Source organism: Poecilia latipinna, unplaced genomic scaffold (genome assembly GCF_001443285.1).
Source record: "Poecilia latipinna isolate Pla-1442-1.1 unplaced genomic scaffold, P_latipinna-1.0 Scaffold999, whole genome shotgun sequence".
NCBI lineage: Eukaryota > Metazoa > Chordata > Actinopteri > Cyprinodontiformes > Poeciliidae > Poecilia > Poecilia latipinna.
The window spans coordinates 200,083-217,913 of NW_015113615.1; the positions used below are offsets into that span (position 1 = coordinate 200,083).

Below are 17,831 nucleotides of genomic sequence, written 5' to 3' on the forward strand. Positions count from 1 at the left end.
GACATTTTTTGCACAAACTAATTCCTCAATAATGAGATTTCAGATAGAACTGGTCTATCTATTTTGAGCTCTTTTCAGAATTTGATGTTTTATGGCCTCTTATCTTTTTAAACCCCAAAAACCCTCTTCTCCCCCCCCCCCCCCCCATCTAAACGATTACAATCACAGGTGAAAATGGCTGCAAATAGATGAGCTATTATATACAATTGTACATCTTAGCAGAGCCTCCTGCACAACCAACGAGAATGCAGGATGTGGCTTCTGGATGGTAAGTCGACAATAAAACACTTGTCTTTTCCAGCAGCCATTGTAGATCACATAAAAGCGGTAAAACCAGCTGACCAAACATGCCAGAGCTCAGCTTGGGTTGCCAGGTAACAGGCCAGGCTTTGCTGGGGTTGCTAGATGAGGGCCAGTGCCTGCAGATATGTGAGGTTTTTGAAAAGGCTCAGATTCCAGACACCAAAAAACATCAACTTATTGCCAAAAATCAGCTGGGTGGGGCTTTTAATAAGCACTTAAGCTGTTTTTAAAAGCAGTTGAGACCAAAATCGAAGTAAAAAATTTACAAAATGTGAATTTTGTGTGATAAGTCTCCTTTAAACATCACATAAAGTAGGCGTACCTCTGTCAGATGTCCAGTGTTGTGGCTTGGTGAGCTGCTGGTCAGCACATGTTGAGCTGCTTCCTATTAACCCACCAAGTCCTGTAATGAGAAGCCAGGCGATGATTATGATGATGCCAACATCCTGATTTCTAAAGAGAAAAACACTAGGAGAGATTTTACGGGTAATGGGGATATTTGCGCTTTAGATGTTTTTGGTGATGCTTCCAAGTTACCATGGTGACGAGAATTATCACCTGGGGTTCTAATGGATGTTTTGCATGTTAATCCACAGTAGGCGGCTCTGTTTTGGCAAGTCCATAATTACACAAACAAGCTGTCACCTCAGCAGTCTAGACGCCATCAAAGCCTGGAGTTTCAAAATCAATACCTTGGAGAAATTACAGATGAGGAAATGATGGGCAGTGAGGCATTAATCACAACATGATGAGTGAAAAGCAGAGAGTGTGTTTGTAAACCCAGTGCGGTGGGTTTCAGCTTAAAAGGTGCTTCCTTGTCAGAAACAATGTTATTGCAGTGGGATTACCGGAGGAACACCCCTGCTGGTCCAGACCCCACAGCTTTATAGCTATGGGGTCACTGTAAATCCTTTGCAGTATTTACAGTGCCAACCATCTGGTTTAGAACAAGCAGCCTGCTCCTGTTGGGTAGCAGTTGAAGAACATTTCTGCTGCAAAATCCTCCTTCCAGACAGCTCCAAGGACCCAATCAGAGTTCATCAATCAGCTGCTCCCAATGAGGAGCACTGAAATATGGATTTAAGTGACATTTCTGGACAGTTTTGTAGGGGTCATGATACAGATGTTTCCCCAGATGGTTTCAAATGAGATTTATTTGTTACATACATGATAGTAACTGTGGGTTTCTTAACTATTGACCACTGTTAAACAGATAAAAGAGCATCAATGAGCATTTCTCATGTTAAACCGTCACTACAGGGCTAAATTACCATCAGATTGCTCCATAGAAATAAATATTAGAAACACTCAAGTAAATGATTAGCTTAATAGCATATTTTTATGAGGGACCGTTCAAGAAATTACTAGAGTGAAAAAAAAAGTATTTGGTCAAAAGGCTACTCAAGTACTGAGTAACAGACAAAAAAAAAAATCGAAATTATGACAAATGGACCAAAAATATGAAACTATATGGAAATGGAGGTATTTTAAAGACCAGAATGAAAATAAATAAATAATAAATAAATAAATTCTAGCAAATCAATTTCTTTGGAAGTAAAATTTACGAAACTAGCAAAAACAGGAGTGAGTTTTTGGCTAAAACAAGCTCGTTCTTCATTCAGTGAAGTTATTTTAGTATCCAGAAATTTGACCCAAAGTCGCGATACTACATATTGCTATTACTCAAATAAAATTAAAAGGCACGGCATGTTAAAAATACTCATGGAAGTACTTTTTTCCCCCTCTAAAAAGTTACTCAAGTAAATATAACTTGTTAGTATCCAACTCTGTCAGTCCCCCATCACCTCTAACGGTTAATTATAAGATGCCAGCTCACATAAACTAACAAATAAATTATATTTAATCACTACAGTCAGAGTTACACGGTTAGCTTTCCCAATGTTAGCATGGACTTCTAGCACAATTAATATTATTGTGTCAATAACTGATATTTACCTGTTGACAGATCCGACCGACAGCAACAATGACCGTCTCCGTTGTTCAACACCCGTTACGGCGTTGAACTGTCGTTAGATAACTACCGTACTCAAGGTGTTCAATACGCCTTCTGGTGGAAAATTGCTGCAATTACATGCCTACTGCCACCCTGAGTCTCAGTAGGAGAAATGCAGCTTGAGGAAAAATGTCTACGTTAAAACAGGAGTCATCACTTTTAATTAAGATAAATGAAAATAGAGGGGGTGTAATTATATCTAACGTCTATTCTGTCCCATATCCATAACATATTGAAGAGAGAAAAAACATTTACTAATCTCCCATAATTTCTGTTCCCCAAAACTATTTTCCAGACAGAAAACTATTAAAGCTAACAAAAAAAAAAAAAAGACAATTTGGATAAAATTTAAAGTTTGAGGTTTTGAATTTTTTTTATATTTTGTATTTTTTTTAAACAGAGGCAGTAAAAAGAAAAAAAAAACAGAACAAAAAAACCCTGCAGTAATATAATTATATTGTAATATTTTTAAACGCTTAAAACGTCTCCCGCAGGTGTTTAAACAGTGTGGATAAACTACAAAGCTTCTTTTTATGCTAAATTGAACGGACTTTTAGCCTTTTTAATTTAACTTAAAAAAAAAAGAAACTTATGAAACTTACCCAATGACAGCAGCGAGTAGTCCGTTAAAGCCCAAAGTTACTCCGATATGCTCCCTGCTCTGCCTTTAGTGTCCGAATGAAGAGGCCGACCTCTGTAGAAGCATTTAAACTGCGTGTTAACTAAAATCATGCATGCAGCTCTACCTCCACCTACTGTTGGATTTGGGTATATTCTCACATCTTGAAATAAAACCACTCATTACATTACATAGATCCAAACTTTTGAACGTTTGATTGCGCATCAACTTTTTTTTTTTTTTTTTAAATCATTACTTATTTAAAATTATTTCTTGAGAACATCTATCAGCTTGATTGACACCCATGAGGCAATTCAACCTATAAAGCATGATTTTCCTCAGCAAAAAGCAGACATACTGTACATCCATGTCGGCATTATAAAGACATGACAGTTTGATTCTTTAACTGGGAACAATTTGTCCAATTTTTTTATATGTAAGTATTTGTAATTGTAAATACTTACATATGTTAATGTTTCTTTATTAACAGATGTTTGATCTAAGCAATCAATATCTTTGCTGTTTGAATCTCACTGTGGAGTTCCCTCTGATTTTGAAAGCAGAGTTATGACGCACAAAAGCTTAATACAACTAAAGCCACCATTTCCTTTTTTTATTACAGATTCAGTGGATCTTTTTAAGAAAACATCTGTTCTTACAAATCCTGAAGTAACACCCTGACAAAGGTTAAAGCAACAGATTAACTACAAAGTTAATCTGTTGCTTTAACCTTTGTGATTAAAGCAGCATAGAGGATAGTTGTGCAAAACATCTGAAACAAATTGCGCAGCTCTAGAGACAACAACCAGTCTGTAATTGAACTCTGCCTGTCAGGAACTCCTGCATTCTTTTATTACAGTGTCATTAGGAAAGAGCTGCTGTTCGATCAAGAAGGAAAGTCCGGCTTATTCCACTAATGGTCAAAGTACAGTTCTTCTTCAGCTGCTTTGGTCAGGTCCTCCTTGATGTCCAGTGTAGCAACCCTAAAATATGGTATCCCACAAAGGACACAGAGGTGCTAAAGGTGGTAAAAGACGATAAATCTATCTGCAAAACTGAGGAACAAATGACATACTTACATTTTTTGTGGCGTCCTTTGAAGGTTTTTTTTTATTCCTGTGTATGATTTAAAAGTAATTCAATTAAAATGTTAGCAAATAACTGATTTTGAATCATTAATGAGGTAAAACAATGAAAAAAACGATTAGACAGAAGTACCTATTCCACGCAGGACAGTAAAAAATTCCAGGCTGCCACTGCTGCAGCAACAGAAAGCCATCCTGTAGGAAGAAGACGTGTTATTCAAAAAAAAAAAAAAAAAAAAAAAAAAAAAAAAAAAACTCTGACCGTGAACTTACCGACGCCTCTGTGATACGATGCAGAATATATAGGTGACACTGAAACTGAAAATGAAACTGAAACGTTTAAATCACACCAGCCATCAAATGATCATCAAACGAGGTTCTCACCATAAGCCTTCAGGCAGGTTCTCCCTATCAGGTTTCCGTCAGGGAAGGTGGTGAACAGACAGCGATAACATCCTGCATCCTGCTCTGTGACGTTCCTGATAACTATGGAGCTCTTCTGCGATCCAGCTTCCGTAAACTGAATTTTGTCTTTATATTCTGGATACACCGATGAACCAAATTTCTCGGAGTAAGTGCAGATATTCTTCTCTGTGTTCCCCGAGACCTTCTGCCAGGTGACCTGCGAGACAACTTTAGTTTCCAGGAGCTGACAGCTGAGAGTGGCATCTTTTCCCAGTGCTGCCGACACCGTCTGCTGGGTTTGGACCACAGCTGCTACACCTGTAGGAAACACTCACTTATATAAAAACAGGGTGCAATTTTTAGGCTAAAGCTAAATTATTCTTGTATTCATCAAGTAAAAGGCACTCCTTTTGAGACAAGCACAAAGAGAACAAAAGATGAAATTTAAGTGGTTCTGTCTTAATTGAGCAAAAAAATCTGCAAAATGTGCCAATTTTTTTATCTGATTAATAGTCAGAATAATCTATAAATTAATAAATAACTAATAATGTTTGTCTGATGTTCTCATAAAACCAGCAGCAGTCTGTATGGAGGTAAAACATACCTTGTGTTGCTCGTAGGATCCACAGCAGCAGGCACAGGGGGAGGACCGGTCCACACATCGTCTGACCCAGTTGGTTTCACATCTGCAAACACAGCCAGCGAGCCACAGCCGATCTGTTCAACCACCGTCACAGCGCTGAATTGCTGTTCTTGCCCTATATAAGAAAGTATCAATAATATTGCGCAAATAAATTATTTCATCTTCACTAACTTCTTCTGCAACACAAACAAATGCAGCGTAACAATTATATAGAGGGGCATAGAGTTCCCCCCCAAAAATACTTCACCATATTTTTATTCAAGTGAAAGTAAAATGTCATTCAAGAAATTTTGTATTTTAAAGATGAGAATGAAAGTAATTCATATAAATAGCATAATTACAAGGTAACAAAATTAGGCAAAAAATACATTTCTTTCAATATAAAACTTATACAGCTAGCCAAAACCGCAGGTGTGTGTCTGAGTCTGGTGAATTTGTGTTTAAAACAAGACTGTTCTTCTTTCAGTTAAATTACTCAAAGTCTACTCAAGAGAAGGGGTTCTTCATAATAAGATTATTCAAGTCAAAAGTACGGCGTAGTTAAAATACTCCCAAAAAAGTTACTCAAGTAAATGTAACGGAACAGATGTAACTAGTTTCTACCCCTGTGTTAGTCCCACATTAGCGGGACGGTTAATTCTAATTGCTAATTTACTGAAACGAACACGAAAAACATTTAACCACTAAACAGTCTGGGATAAACAGTCAACTCTTCTCAAATATGGAAAGTTGTGTGCAGCTGCAGACATTAACATTGCTATAATTGTGTCGATTTATATTTTACCTGTTGACAGATAAGACGGTCCCCGCTGTTCAACAGCCGTAACGACGCTGAACTGTCGTTGGGTCGTCAGAAGTACTCAATGTGATCGATATGCCCACTTGTGGCGAACTGCTGCAACTACATGCTTATTGCCAACTTCAGTCTCAATGGGAGAAATGCAGCTTGGTGAAAAATGTGTAAATACAGGGCAGTCTTTAATACAAAGAAAATACACGAAGAAAGGGGGTGTAATTATGTCCAACGTGTATTTTGTCCCATCTTTAAACAGGTGACGTTACTCCTTTCTGTCTTGTGCATTGCACGTATCAATGAAGTTTTTATTTTACTTTATTTTTTAAATTTCTTCTGTACTACAACAAAAATCTTTTAAGAATAGGAAGCAGCAAAACCACAGAGCACATACACAGGCCTTGGGAATGTCCACTTGTTTATTTTGCTTAAAATGTTCACAAAATAGCAGAAAACTTTTTAATGTAACTGTTTTGGAGCATCAGATGAAAATTGTCTAGATCTATTATTTAAAAAAATATCAAGTCCAGCTAGTGTGGGTTTTTTTTTATAATGAAAGAATATCAATGTCTGTTTTATTTATAGCAACAGTGAGATAAAGATTGACACGTTCACTCGACTCATTTTACTCTTCAACACGTGCCACTATTTAAATAAATACACAAGTTTTCCGTTTGTATAAAATGTATTGGAAAGGATTATTAAAATGTAGAAAAAAAAAACAAATTCACTTTGTATCTCAGTATGTTCATATAAAAAAATGTACATTTGCTTTCCATTTAGTTTTAGTGAAAACAATAAACACCATATTTTAACACAAATGTTCTCTCTTTACACATATACATATATATAAAAACTGACGACCTCAACAGTGTTCAAAATACTAAAAATACAGACACACACTCATAATAAATGCTTTTAACCATCATGTTTAGCTTCTGACATTATTTAAGATGGCTGCTTATGTCACAATAGCAAAACAAAACTATAGTGAACAATATTTTTTAAAATCCAATAGTTTTTGGAGCCACCTCTATTGTAACTACACAGTTCCAGTTAGCATGTAGCATATATGACTGCACAAAGAATAAATTGTGTATTTTTTTCTACGGTGAGCGTTTTTGTTCCATAATTATTGACAGCATGCAGGAAACGTGGATGAGCTTCATTGAAGCCAATGGTTAATTAGGCAACATGGCTGCCGACTGACAGAAACAATCTATCAATAAAAGTGAAACTTTTCAGGAAATGAGAAAACATCTTGCATTAAACATTAAAATGCAAGTCAAGTGGTTTATTATATTATTTAGATTTCTTGGCAGTTAGTTTTTGATGTAGTCTCATACCCTCAGGTGAACAGCTTTCTATATCAGGTGTTGTTGGTGATGTTGGTGATGTTGGTGATTGCTGCTTGCTAGTTTGTCTGTTAATAAGGACACATGTGTTATTGTCGTTGTTCTTTTCAGGCATCTGACGCTCTTCAGACCTTAAAAAGAAACAAAAACAAGATTTAGATGAGAAACTTTTATAAATAAACACAAGGAAAGATAAATATATTATTATAGCAAGGAGCAAATGTGATATGAGGAATATTCAAAGGAAATAAAGAAAACAAATAAGAGTCTTACTGATTATTTTTAGTTTGTTCTGTAGGATTTTTCTTGTTCCTGTGAGGCACATGCAGAATTTAAGAATGAGGAAAAAGAAAAACATTGCTGACAAAACGATAAAGCTGTCTGAAAATAGTTACCTGTTCTGATGCTTCTTTTTGAACCACAACATGGATAAAACCCCAAAAGCTCCACAGAGAAACACAAGTAATCCCATTGCAACAGTTACAAGCCATCCTTTGGAGAAAGAGCAACAGATTTCAGCAACATTTTTGAATAAATAAAAATACTCCCATGCCTGATTCTGAACTTACTTTCATCCTTATCATCAGATTCAAAGTCTTCATCAAAACCTGTCCAAAAATGAATCATCAGAACCACAAAGTGACCATCAGTCTCACCTTTGCAGTGATTAACAATAACATCTAAAACCTATTTTATGTCACAGATCTTCCATTGGACGTTTGCAGCCACATCTGCAGTCTTACTGTGTTGAATATATATACAATGCACAGGAGGTTCATGGTTTTTTAGTCATTAAAATAATTTCTTACCATCAGATGAGTCTTTGAGTCCAGGAACGGTGACCAGCAGCTCTCTGAGAGCAGCAGTTTGCACGAATACTGAACATTCAACCTGTGTGCTGCTGAGAGCTGAGAGCAGAGCAGTGGTGGTGGAAGTGATGGTACCGTTGGTGTTGGTCACTCTGCTGGTGTTGTAGTGGGAGAAGCTGAGGTTCTGATGGAGAACAGTCAGTGTTACCATGGGAACAGGTCGACCTGTGGCTGAACAGGTCACAACTGACCCTGGAGGAGAGTTTGATCTGCTGATAGTAATGAAGGGTCCATGCAGCTCTGTGGAGAGAACAGACAGAATTTTAAAACATCAACCAGAGTTCACCATCTGCAGATGTTCTGCTGCTCTTCACTCACCATTAAGTTTTAGGCAGGTTTTGCCTATCAGCGCTCCGTTAGGATAGGTGTTAAACAAACATCGGTAGCAGCCTTCATCCTCCTCCATCACCTTCCTGATCACCATGGAGCAGCTCTGCAGAGATTCATACTGAAAATCCATTTTCTCCTCCACACCTGCACTCACTCTGGAACCAAACTTCTTGGTATAAGTGGCGAGGTTCTTCTCTCCATTAGGAAGGACTTTCTGCCAGGTAATCTGGAGGACATCTTTATCCTCAGTGAGCCGACAGCTCAGAGAAGCCTGGTCTCCCACTGCTGCCCAGACAGTCTCCTTTGTTTCTATTAGAGCAAACTGACCTGAAGAAAAGTTTCCAGAATTAAGGCTCTAAATATTAACATCAAAAAGTTCTGGCCAATAAAATGTAGACTTGTGTATATCAGTAACCTTAAGAAGAGTTTTCTTTCCCTTGTGGACTATAAAGAAAAATATATATATCTGCATTTTTAACATTTAAGCTCAACTTCCTCATTTGATGCTGTAGTACTGAAATAAAAATGAAACCAAATATTTAAATTATTTAGGAAGTGCAAAATGTCCTAGAAAAAACAAAATTATTTAGAACAAAAAAATATAACAACAACAACAAAAACAAAACTTTAATATCTAGTTCGAAAAGAAGACAAAGCTTAATAAATCCTGCCTCCAAGTAATACAATTAAGTCATATGCTGCGATTCTTCCCCGTTTGCTGGGTCATGAATAATTTTTCTTTTACCTTCATAACTAAGCACAACTTTGTTTTGTTTTATCTCATAAAACTTCAATAGAATAAACGGAAATGTGTGGTTTTAATGTGAAATATGTAAACAGGTAGCTCTGTCTGCGCCATGTCTGTTTACATAACAGCGGAACCGTCACATTTAGTCAAAAACACTTCCTGTTCATCTTTAACAATTATAACTATAAGTAGTAAGATGGCTCGTTGTCGTTAACACCAAGTACGTTTCAAAAACACCAAGTTCGTGTTCTTGTAAAAACACGAAAGTTAGATTTCAATGAATTATTGATAATTTATTGTTTGTCATCGTATAACTCACTATAACGTCGCGCGTTTCACGCATTTGCGGACATTTCAACAAAATAAACTTTAAAAAGTTGACGGAATACGTCATTTCATCTATTAACTACACGGATTATTAATTTCTCCTCACCTGTGTGAAGTAAGCTGCTAATAAAAACGCAGCTGATGACTGCAGCGTTTTGCATTGTTGACGGAAAGTTTAAAGATTCACAGCTACTGAGTCTCAGAAGTGCGCGTGACGTCATTACGTCGCCAGGTGTTGGATTAAAAATGAAATATAAAATAACGTCATCAGTTATTATACGGATTAGTCTAGAATCAACGACTTTACTGGGTCAACAAATCCATGCAAGAAGCTGAGTTTATTTGAAAAGGCAGCCTGATAAACCTGGAGTAAAAAAAACAGATTTGTTAAATAATTCTTTGATAGATTTTTATAAAATGACTCCATAAATCAATATTTGGATATTACGTTTCAAACTTTACATTGGAATTAACTAAAAAAATGTTGCACCAAGTTTTTCAAACTTTATATTTTTGTAATATTTGAGAATATTTCCAACCCGGTTACTGTTCTGTATTTGAGGACTTGTCTAGAATTGTCTTTAAAATCAAATGAGCTCCTGTGGCATTATGTACTCTATCATGAAAAACAAGATCAGTTTTGATGGTTAAAAAATGTAATTTATTCGGAGGTACAAAATTGATTATGTATTTTTTTCTCACCTTTCTGATGGGTGAAGCCCAGTTTCAGTGTGGGAACTGAATGTAGTTGTGAAAATATGAGAAAGTGAAAAAAATTGAGTACATTAGGAAATTTAACAATCAGAACAACATGACACACTCAAAATGATGTATTGTAATACTGTGATTTGGTGGGAAAAATTGCTTGGACCAGTTATTGTTTGGACTTTCTTAAAACCTTTATAGTAATGCGTTTTTTTGTGACAGGTGTTGATTCCTGCCTTGCACTATTTTGTACATCAGCATGTTTGTTTCATATCTACATTTTCCAGATATTAAAGCAAATGTTTCAAACCAAACGTGTATCTACTGAGCATTTATTCATAACCTGCAGTAAGAGAATGTTTGCCGACATTAATAAATCACACCTTCAGGGCTTCTTCCAAAATATTTATTACCATAATTCAGCAGAATAACTACTTCCTCGTCAAAACAAACTGATATGCAATTCTATGATATATTAATACGAGATGTATTATTTATGATTATGAAACAGTACTTAAATAATGTGTCAACAACTATAAATTAACTTTTTCTAAAAAAGGCAAAAAGGGAAATTAAAACAAAGAAAATTCTCCATAAAATAATTTGTTTTTATTTTAAATGAAATGCATATTGACATTTAATTAATTAAAATCATCCTTATGTTGAAATTATTACAAAGTTTTTTAAATCATCCACTTCATCCATCATCTTCCTATAGGGTCAGGTTGTGGAGGCCAGCTGAGAAACGTCGTCCCTCCATCGTGTCCTGGTTCTTCCTCTGGGTCTCTTCCTGATGAACCCGGGACATCTTACCAAGGAGCATCACTTCACAATAAGTTCTTTTCCCACAGCCTTTGACCTCAATGTGACTGTTTCATCTCTTCCACCACAAGTAATAGGTCAGTTAGTTTTCTTTCCATGTTTAACGTTGTTCAAGACAGATGTTTCTTTTAGTTGTTCTGCTAACTGCTGCACTCTGTTGGAGTTGCGCTTCAGATACGGTGGACATACGATGTCTGCTACTTTCATGGGTATCACAAGAGGTTCCAAAACACTGAAAACAACAACAGGGAACATCTTATTTTGTGATATTTTTTTGTTTCTTTTGCCATTTTTTCATGCATTTGAAACAAAGTTAAATCTGATGAACACATCAGATGGGAAGAAGGCATGAAATGTTCTAAAATTAAAGGTTAGATAAATCTGTAGCGCATGAGAAAGAAAAGGAAGATATTAGTAAATGTAGAAGTAGGTTAATCTTTTAAAATGTTGCAAACAAGAGAAAGCAAATAAAGGCTGGTGTAAATTAGGAATAACAATAAAAGTCTTACAGAGAATCGATATCTGATGCATCTTCACTTTCCCAGTGTGATACAAATATATTCACTTGCGATTAAGTGGCTATTGCTACTTCCATTTAATATTATACCAACCTGGTGTCTTCCCTTGTCTGTACTGTAGCATCCTCCTTCTCTTCTTTATCCTTACAGCTGTTAAACATGTAATCTCTGCAAAGTGGATTTAAAACATTACAGCAGTCAAAGCACATGAAAAAAACATGACATTTTTAATAAATATATCACAACAGCACTAATGTTCTATTGAGTGAAAATATTTAAACTCAGGTTTATCACTACCAAGTTCTATAAGTTGTATTTTATAACTTATCTAATAAAACAAATAACTGTTATTTATATCTTTTACACATGCACAAACAGCTATTAAATTACAAAAAAATCAGACTAGCAGTTTTCTTATGCCATTACTTTGGTGCCCTTCTATTGCGGCACCCCTACGAGTCGCATATGGTTCATACCAACGTTTATACCAGTGAGAAAGCTGAATGAATATTGAAATATTGACGAATGACAATAAAAATGGTCTTACATCAACATGTCCTTCTTCCTGTGTGATACAAATATATTTTAATCACACAAACATTAATTGGCAGATAAAGACATTTACTGAGATGACCTTTTTAAAAGGTAAAAAATAAAATCATTATAAAGATGAATAAATATTGGTGTAACTGAAAAACAGGAATAAAAGTATCTTACTGAGAGTTGATGTCTGATGTATCTTTATGTTTCCTGTGTGTTTAAATATAGTTTTATCACAAACATTCATCATTTCATTGAGACATTTACTGAGATGATATAACCATCTAGACACTGTAACAGCAGTACCTTTTCTCTGCCTGTTTTCTGAGCAGCACAAAGAAGAGAGCAGCAACACAGAGCGCCAACACTAATCCAGCCACCACAAACAATCCTTTGGAGAAACAGGGACATGTCGATGTGAACGATTCAAATTGTAAATGTAAAAACTGAAACCTCAGCATGAACTTACCAATAATAATGTAATTTGAACCAGGTTCTACATCCAAACCTGGTGAGAGAAGATCAGAGATCAGAGTCACAAACAGATCATCAGTCTATAAATGAGTCTTCAAAAAAGTTCCTCACCATCATCAGACGTCTCTGTGAGTCCAGGAACGGTGACCAGCAGCTCTCTGAGAGCAGCAGTTTGCACTAATACTGAACATTCAACCTGTGTGCTGTTGAGAGCTGAGAGCAGAGCTGTGGTGGTGGAAGTGACGGTACCGTTGGTGTTGGTCACTCTGCTGGTGTTGTAGTGGGAGAAGCTGAGGTTCTGATGGAGAACAGTCAGTGTTACCATGGGAACAGGTCGACCTGTGGCTGAACAGGTCACAACCGACCCTGGAGGAGAGTTTGATCTGCTGATAGTAATGAAGGGTCCATGCAGCTCTGTGGGGAGAACAGACATGACAAATGTTACACAAAATATTATAACAAATGTTATACAGAGAAGAGTTCACCATCTGAAGATGTTCTGCTGTTCTTTACTCACCACAGAGTTTTAGACATGTTCTGCCTATCATCGCTCCTTTAGGATAGGTGTTAAACAAACATCGGTAGCAGCCTTCATCCTCCTCCATCACCTTCCTGATCACCATGGAGCAGCTATGCAGAGATTCATACTGAAAATCCATCTTCTCCTCCAGATCAGGTCTCACTCTGGAACCAAAGTCCTTGATGTAGGTGGCGAGTGTCTTCTCTCCATCAGAAAGAACCTTCAGCCAGCTGATCTCAAGGATGTTTTTATCCTCAGTGAGCCGACAGCTTAGAGAAGCTTGGTCTCCTACTGCTGCCCAAACAGTCTCCTTTGTTTCTATCCCAGCCGACTGACCTGAAAGAAACGCAGTCAACAGTAAAACTGGTTCATAAAAGGAGCACTTATTGTTTAAAAAAATGTTTGGATTAAGTTGTTTATTTGTAGAACGTAGACTGATTGGTTTTATTCAAATGCATATTAACAAACGCACAAAATGGTCGTAAATATTACAAATTTAGCAAAATACTCATTTCCATCCGTAGTCCCTCGTTTAAACAACACACACACGTTCATAGGTGACGCCATCCCAGATTAGGTTCGTTTTTAACCGAGGAATAACAAATACACTCATCCTTATTGCACTGATCTGATTACTATTAAGGCATCCAGTTATTGTGTGTTGTAGTCGCTGAAACCTTTTAAAATAGATTTGCAGATTATAAAATTACACATTTTTGACTAAAGTTAAAAACAGACTCGCAAAGATGAGGAGAAAGTAGCCAATGTGCTCCGGTGTATAAAAACAAAGCTGCTCTCACCTGTCTGAAGGACGGTGGTAACTAAAAAACAGATGATTGTAACAGCAGGTTACAATCATCTTTGTAACCTGCTGCGACTCTTTCAAGTCAACATACTTCCTGTTCCACCTGTTCATGCAGAACTGCTGGAGCAGAAAGTTGAGTCTGAACTGTAACGTCATGAGTCACGTGGATTTAACCTCGTTCATCAGCTTCATTAAAAGTGTTTTGATCCTGAAAAAAAACAACTAATATTACATCAAATATAAATCTCTGGCGGAAGTTATTCTCACCCAGACAGTCAGCATGAACAATTTTTTTGTTAAAAGACATAATAATAATGGCTGTGGAAATAAATAAGACATGAGAAGTGTGCACTGAGAATAAGTTCCAACTTGTCGTCCACAAGCTTCACTCTCTTTTATCAGTCAGTGGCTTAAAAACGTTTAACTTCTCAGAATATAATTCAAAACACAAGATCATTGTATTGAAATTAATTTTTATATATTAATGTTTTGTTCCAGTGAGTCTGACCTTTCAACTGGTCTTCAACAGCTTACCTGTTTTTCTAAATGTATTTTAAAGTATTTATTTGGACTGTGGTTATTGTTTTTTTAGTAAGCCATGACAGCAAAACCGGTAGTTCTGGAAATATTAGAAAGTCAAAAAAATTGAGTACCTTGTGGAATTTTAAAGAGAACATCACACACTCAAAATGTTATGTTGTAATAATGTGATTCGGTGGGGAAAAAAAATTTCACCGCACAAGACGATGTAAAAATCTGTGACTCTTCTCTTCCACGCAGTTTAATCCTTCAAAAAAAACTTTGGACCAATTATTGTTCTGACTTTCTTAAAACCTTTATAGCAATGTGTTTTTGTCACAGTTGATTTCCGCCTTGCACTAATTTGTACGTCAGCGTGTTTGTTTCAGATCCACATTTTCCAGATTTGAAAGCAAATGTTTCAAATCAACTGTGTATCTATTGATCATTTATTCATAACCTGCAATAAGAAATTGTTTGCAGACACCAATAAATCACAACTTAAAGCATTGTACCAAAATATTTATTACCATAATTCAGCAGAATAACGACTCATCAAAATAAACTGATAGGCAATTCTGATATATTGATATGAAATGCTTTATTTATGGCTATGACATAGTACTTAAATAATATGTAAACAACTATCAACTAACTTATTCTTGAGAATACACAAGAGAAATTAAAACAAAGAAAATACTTCAGAAAGGAATTTGTTTTTACATTTTTTATAAAGTAAATTCATTTTACTTTATGAAATAAATGCATTTTTTATTTAAAATAAAAAATGCATTTTACTTTTTATTTAAATGAAATGCATATTTATATTCATGATTTAGCTCATTCAAATCAGGGTGGTGTTGAAATTATTACAAAGTTTTTGTTTTATTAATCGTCCATTCCATCCATCATCTTCCTATTAACCTGGGGTCAGGCCATGGAGGCTCCTTTGGGGGAATCCCAAATTCTCAGACCAGAAGAGAAACGTCGTCCCTCCAGGGCGTCCTGGTTCTTCCTCTGGTCTCCTGTCCTCCTGATGTACCCGGAACATCTTAACAAGGAGCCTAACTTCACAATAAGTTCTTTTCCCACAACCTTTGACCTCAGGTGTAGCTGTTTCATCTCTTCCACCACAAACTGGTGGGTCAGTTAATTTTCTTTCCTTGGTTAACCTGTTCAGAGTCAGACGTTACTGCTGGTTTGACTGATGACTCCTGGTCTCTGTTGTGGCGTTTTGTTAAGCCTGGTGAACTATATCGGGAGACGTATATTGATTCGGGTACCACAGGTTCTTCAATGACCCTGAAAATAACAACAGAGAACATCTTATTTTGTGCTTTTTTTCCCTTTTTCGTGCATTTGAAGCAAAGTGAGTTAAATCTGACAAACACATCAGATGATAAGAAGGCATAGTGACATATTAACAATTTAAATTGTTCTAAAGCTAAAGGCTACATAAATCTGCAGTCCTTGAAATACAAAGAAAAGAGAGATGGTAGTAAAAGCAGACAGAAGTGGACCAATATTTCAAGAATGTGTCAAAGCAAGAGAAAGCACAGGAGTGTTACTGTTTACTTTGTGATGTGTATGCATTATATGCACGCCCTAATCACTTGAGATTAACTGGCTACTCCTACTTCCACTTAATATTAGACCAACCTGTTGTCTTCCATTCTCTCTTCTGTACTGTTCTTCTTCTCTTCTCCATCCATGAGTGTTCCGCTAAGTGGGTTAAAAAATACAGAAGTCAAACTACATGAAGACATTTAAACTTAAAGGTATAACGACCAAGTTCTATAAGTTATCTGTTTAGTGATTCATCATCTAGTTATACACATAACTGTCTGAAGAACAAAATAAGCACAAAGAAATTCCTGTATTTTTCTCAAATGACATGGAATATATTTAAAAACTAATGCAAAACCAACAAGATTTAGACTTTTTCTTTGCAGATTTTTTCCACAGGTTTGTGAAATAAATTATTGTTCTCATTATCTGTAATAAGGAGAGGAGTGCCATCTAGTGTTTGTAAATACAAATTGCAGACGGCAGTCAAAATAGGGGCATAAGGGACACTTAAATGAGGCGAATGCGAAAGCAGTTGGATACTCCATTACACACGCGGGTTTGCAACTCAACAACAAAACAAGAAATATTTTCAATTTTTGTTTAAAACAGTTTCTGTCCCACATCGTTAACCGTCTGTTGGGCTCATTACTACATGTGGGAGGGACACCAGCAAAGGAGGTGAAGGAGCAGAGCGGCTCCTATTCTCTTATTGATTAAATAAGCACATGCACAAACAGCCGTTAAATTCAGAAAATGCCAACTGGCAATCATTTTTACGTTTACGCCAATGAGAAAGCAGAATAAATATTGGTGTAAATGAGGAATAACTATTAAAAGGGACTTACTTCAACATGTCCAACGCTTCTTCATTCATCATAACAGAGTTGATTTTTGTTGCATCTTTATGTTCCCTGTGTGATTAAATATATTTTCATCACACAATCGGCTGATTGAGACATTTACCAGTCTATTATGTTGCACATTCTCAGCAACAAGGCAGTTCAAAGTTCTTTACATGAATTAGAAGGAAATTCAAACAAAACAATGAAGCCAAAATAAAGATAAAAAAGTCAAAGTACAAAACTACATATTGGTTCCTCATTTTAAGAATAAGTAGTGTGTAATGTATAAACTATTAGGGGTTTCTCTGGATTCTTGTTCTGATAAAATTAGATATTGGGTCTCCATGTTTGGCAAGATTAGTGAGGTATACCAAATATTGTTTCTCCACGTTTGATTTTATTAGTAAGCATAAAATTAAATGTTGGTTTCAGCTGTTCTGGGTTGAGTTGTAGATTTGTACAGTATAAAGCTAAATGCTGGTTCTCCATGTTTGCTTCTTGTTCTGGACTGCTAAGTAAACTAACAGGAGTTTCTCTAGGTTTTGGTCCAACATTAAACGTATAAAGCTAAATGTTGGTCTAGAGTAATGAGTACTCCACAATTTCTAAAAGTAATAAACTAAGCAGCTTTCTGTTTTAAATTCTTGTCTAAAGTAATAGAGGTGACCTTTTTGTTAGTAAATGCAATAATTATAAAGATGAAGAACTATTGGTGTAAATGAAGAACAAGAATAAAAGGCTCTTAGTGAGAGTTGATGCCTGGTGTATCTTTATGTTTCCTGTGTGATCAAATATAGTTTTATCACAAACATTCATCATTTGATTGAGACATTTACTGAGGTGATATAACCATCTAGACACTGTGACAGCAGTACCTTTTCTCTGCCTGTTTTCTGAGCGACACAAAGAAGAGAGCAGCAACACAGAGCGCCAACACTAATCCAGCCAGCACAAACAATCCTTTGGAGAAACAGGGACACATGTCGATGTGAACGATTCAAATTGTAAATGTAAAAACTGAAACCT

General features: G+C 36.1%; 5 protein-coding genes across 11 annotated transcripts in view; all 5 read right to left on the reverse strand.

Annotated features, from left to right (window-relative positions):
* Nucleotides 1-2,356, reverse strand: part of LOC106958600 (OX-2 membrane glycoprotein-like) — an 18,292-nt gene extending 15,936 nt beyond the window's left edge. The window contains exons 1-2 of the mRNA XM_015050565.1: nt 2,260-2,356; nt 626-756 (exon numbers count right to left, since the gene is read on the reverse strand). The gene's annotated coding sequence lies outside the window, so the exon portion shown is untranslated. The remainder of the gene's footprint in view (nt 1-625; nt 757-2,259) is intronic.
* Nucleotides 2,357-3,752: 1,396 nt separating this feature from the next.
* On the reverse strand, nt 3,753-5,944 carry LOC106958601 (OX-2 membrane glycoprotein-like). 3 transcript variants are annotated; one of them, XM_015050566.1, is made up of 7 exons: nt 5,854-5,944; nt 5,031-5,184; nt 4,412-4,744; nt 4,295-4,350; nt 4,155-4,216; nt 4,016-4,052; nt 3,753-3,919 (listed from the first exon to the last, which is right to left on the reverse strand). In XM_015050566.1, the coding sequence occupies exons 2-7, from the start codon at nt 5,086-5,088 to the stop codon at nt 3,875-3,877; spliced, it is 591 nt and encodes a 196-aa protein (XP_014906052.1). In that variant the 5' UTR covers nt 5,089-5,184; nt 5,854-5,944; the 3' UTR covers nt 3,753-3,874. The 3 variants fall into 3 exon arrangements, with proteins under 3 accessions (XP_014906052.1, XP_014906053.1, XP_014906054.1); XM_015050567.1 differs by having other exon boundaries at nt 4,295-4,302; nt 4,406-4,756; nt 5,031-5,112; nt 5,854-5,934; XM_015050568.1 differs by lacking the exons at nt 3,753-3,919; nt 4,016-4,052 and having other exon boundaries at nt 4,154-4,216; nt 4,295-4,339; nt 4,406-4,756; nt 5,031-5,112; nt 5,854-5,934.
* An 848-nt stretch (nt 5,945-6,792) lies between these two features.
* Nucleotides 6,793-9,715, reverse strand: LOC106958609 (OX-2 membrane glycoprotein-like). 4 transcript variants are annotated; one of them, XM_015050589.1, is made up of 8 exons: nt 9,598-9,712; nt 8,405-8,743; nt 8,027-8,326; nt 7,787-7,825; nt 7,613-7,709; nt 7,491-7,529; nt 7,135-7,348; nt 6,793-6,968 (listed from the first exon to the last, which is right to left on the reverse strand). In XM_015050589.1, exons 1-7 carry the CDS (start codon nt 9,710-9,712, stop codon nt 7,165-7,167), a joined length of 1,113 nt encoding a protein of 370 aa, XP_014906075.1. In that variant the 3' UTR covers nt 6,793-6,968; nt 7,135-7,164. The 4 variants fall into 4 exon arrangements, with proteins under 4 accessions (XP_014906075.1, XP_014906078.1, XP_014906074.1 ...); XM_015050592.1 differs by having other exon boundaries at nt 6,793-7,348; nt 8,162-8,326; nt 9,598-9,715; XM_015050588.1 differs by having other exon boundaries at nt 6,793-7,348.
* Nucleotides 9,716-10,587: 872 nt separating this feature from the next.
* Nucleotides 10,588-17,831, reverse strand: part of LOC106958610 (OX-2 membrane glycoprotein-like) — a 15,799-nt gene continuing 8,555 nt past the window's right edge. Inside the window, exons 2-8 of the mRNA XM_015050593.1 lie at nt 12,662-12,964; nt 12,546-12,584; nt 12,383-12,467; nt 12,254-12,286; nt 12,084-12,101; nt 11,630-11,704; nt 10,588-11,250 (exon numbers count right to left, since the gene is read on the reverse strand). Coding sequence (XP_014906079.1) covers nt 11,097-11,250; nt 11,630-11,704; nt 12,084-12,101; nt 12,254-12,286; nt 12,383-12,467; nt 12,546-12,584; nt 12,662-12,964 — 707 coding nt within the window. The 3' untranslated portion in view covers nt 10,588-11,096. The remainder of the gene's footprint in view (nt 11,251-11,629; nt 11,705-12,083; nt 12,102-12,253; nt 12,287-12,382; nt 12,468-12,545; nt 12,585-12,661; nt 12,965-17,831) is intronic.
* Nucleotides 15,150-17,831, reverse strand: part of LOC106958608 (OX-2 membrane glycoprotein-like) — an 8,761-nt gene continuing 6,079 nt past the window's right edge. Inside the window, exons 9-12 of one of the 2 annotated variants that reach the window (XM_015050587.1) lie at nt 17,552-17,584; nt 16,809-16,874; nt 16,054-16,116; nt 15,150-15,696 (exon numbers count right to left, since the gene is read on the reverse strand). In XM_015050587.1, the coding sequence (XP_014906073.1) occupies nt 15,540-15,696; nt 16,054-16,116; nt 16,809-16,874; nt 17,552-17,584 (319 nt within the window). In that variant the 3' untranslated portion in view covers nt 15,150-15,539. The remainder of the gene's footprint in view (nt 15,697-16,053; nt 16,117-16,808; nt 16,875-17,551; nt 17,585-17,831) is intronic. The other variant, XM_015050586.1, reaches the window with a different exon arrangement.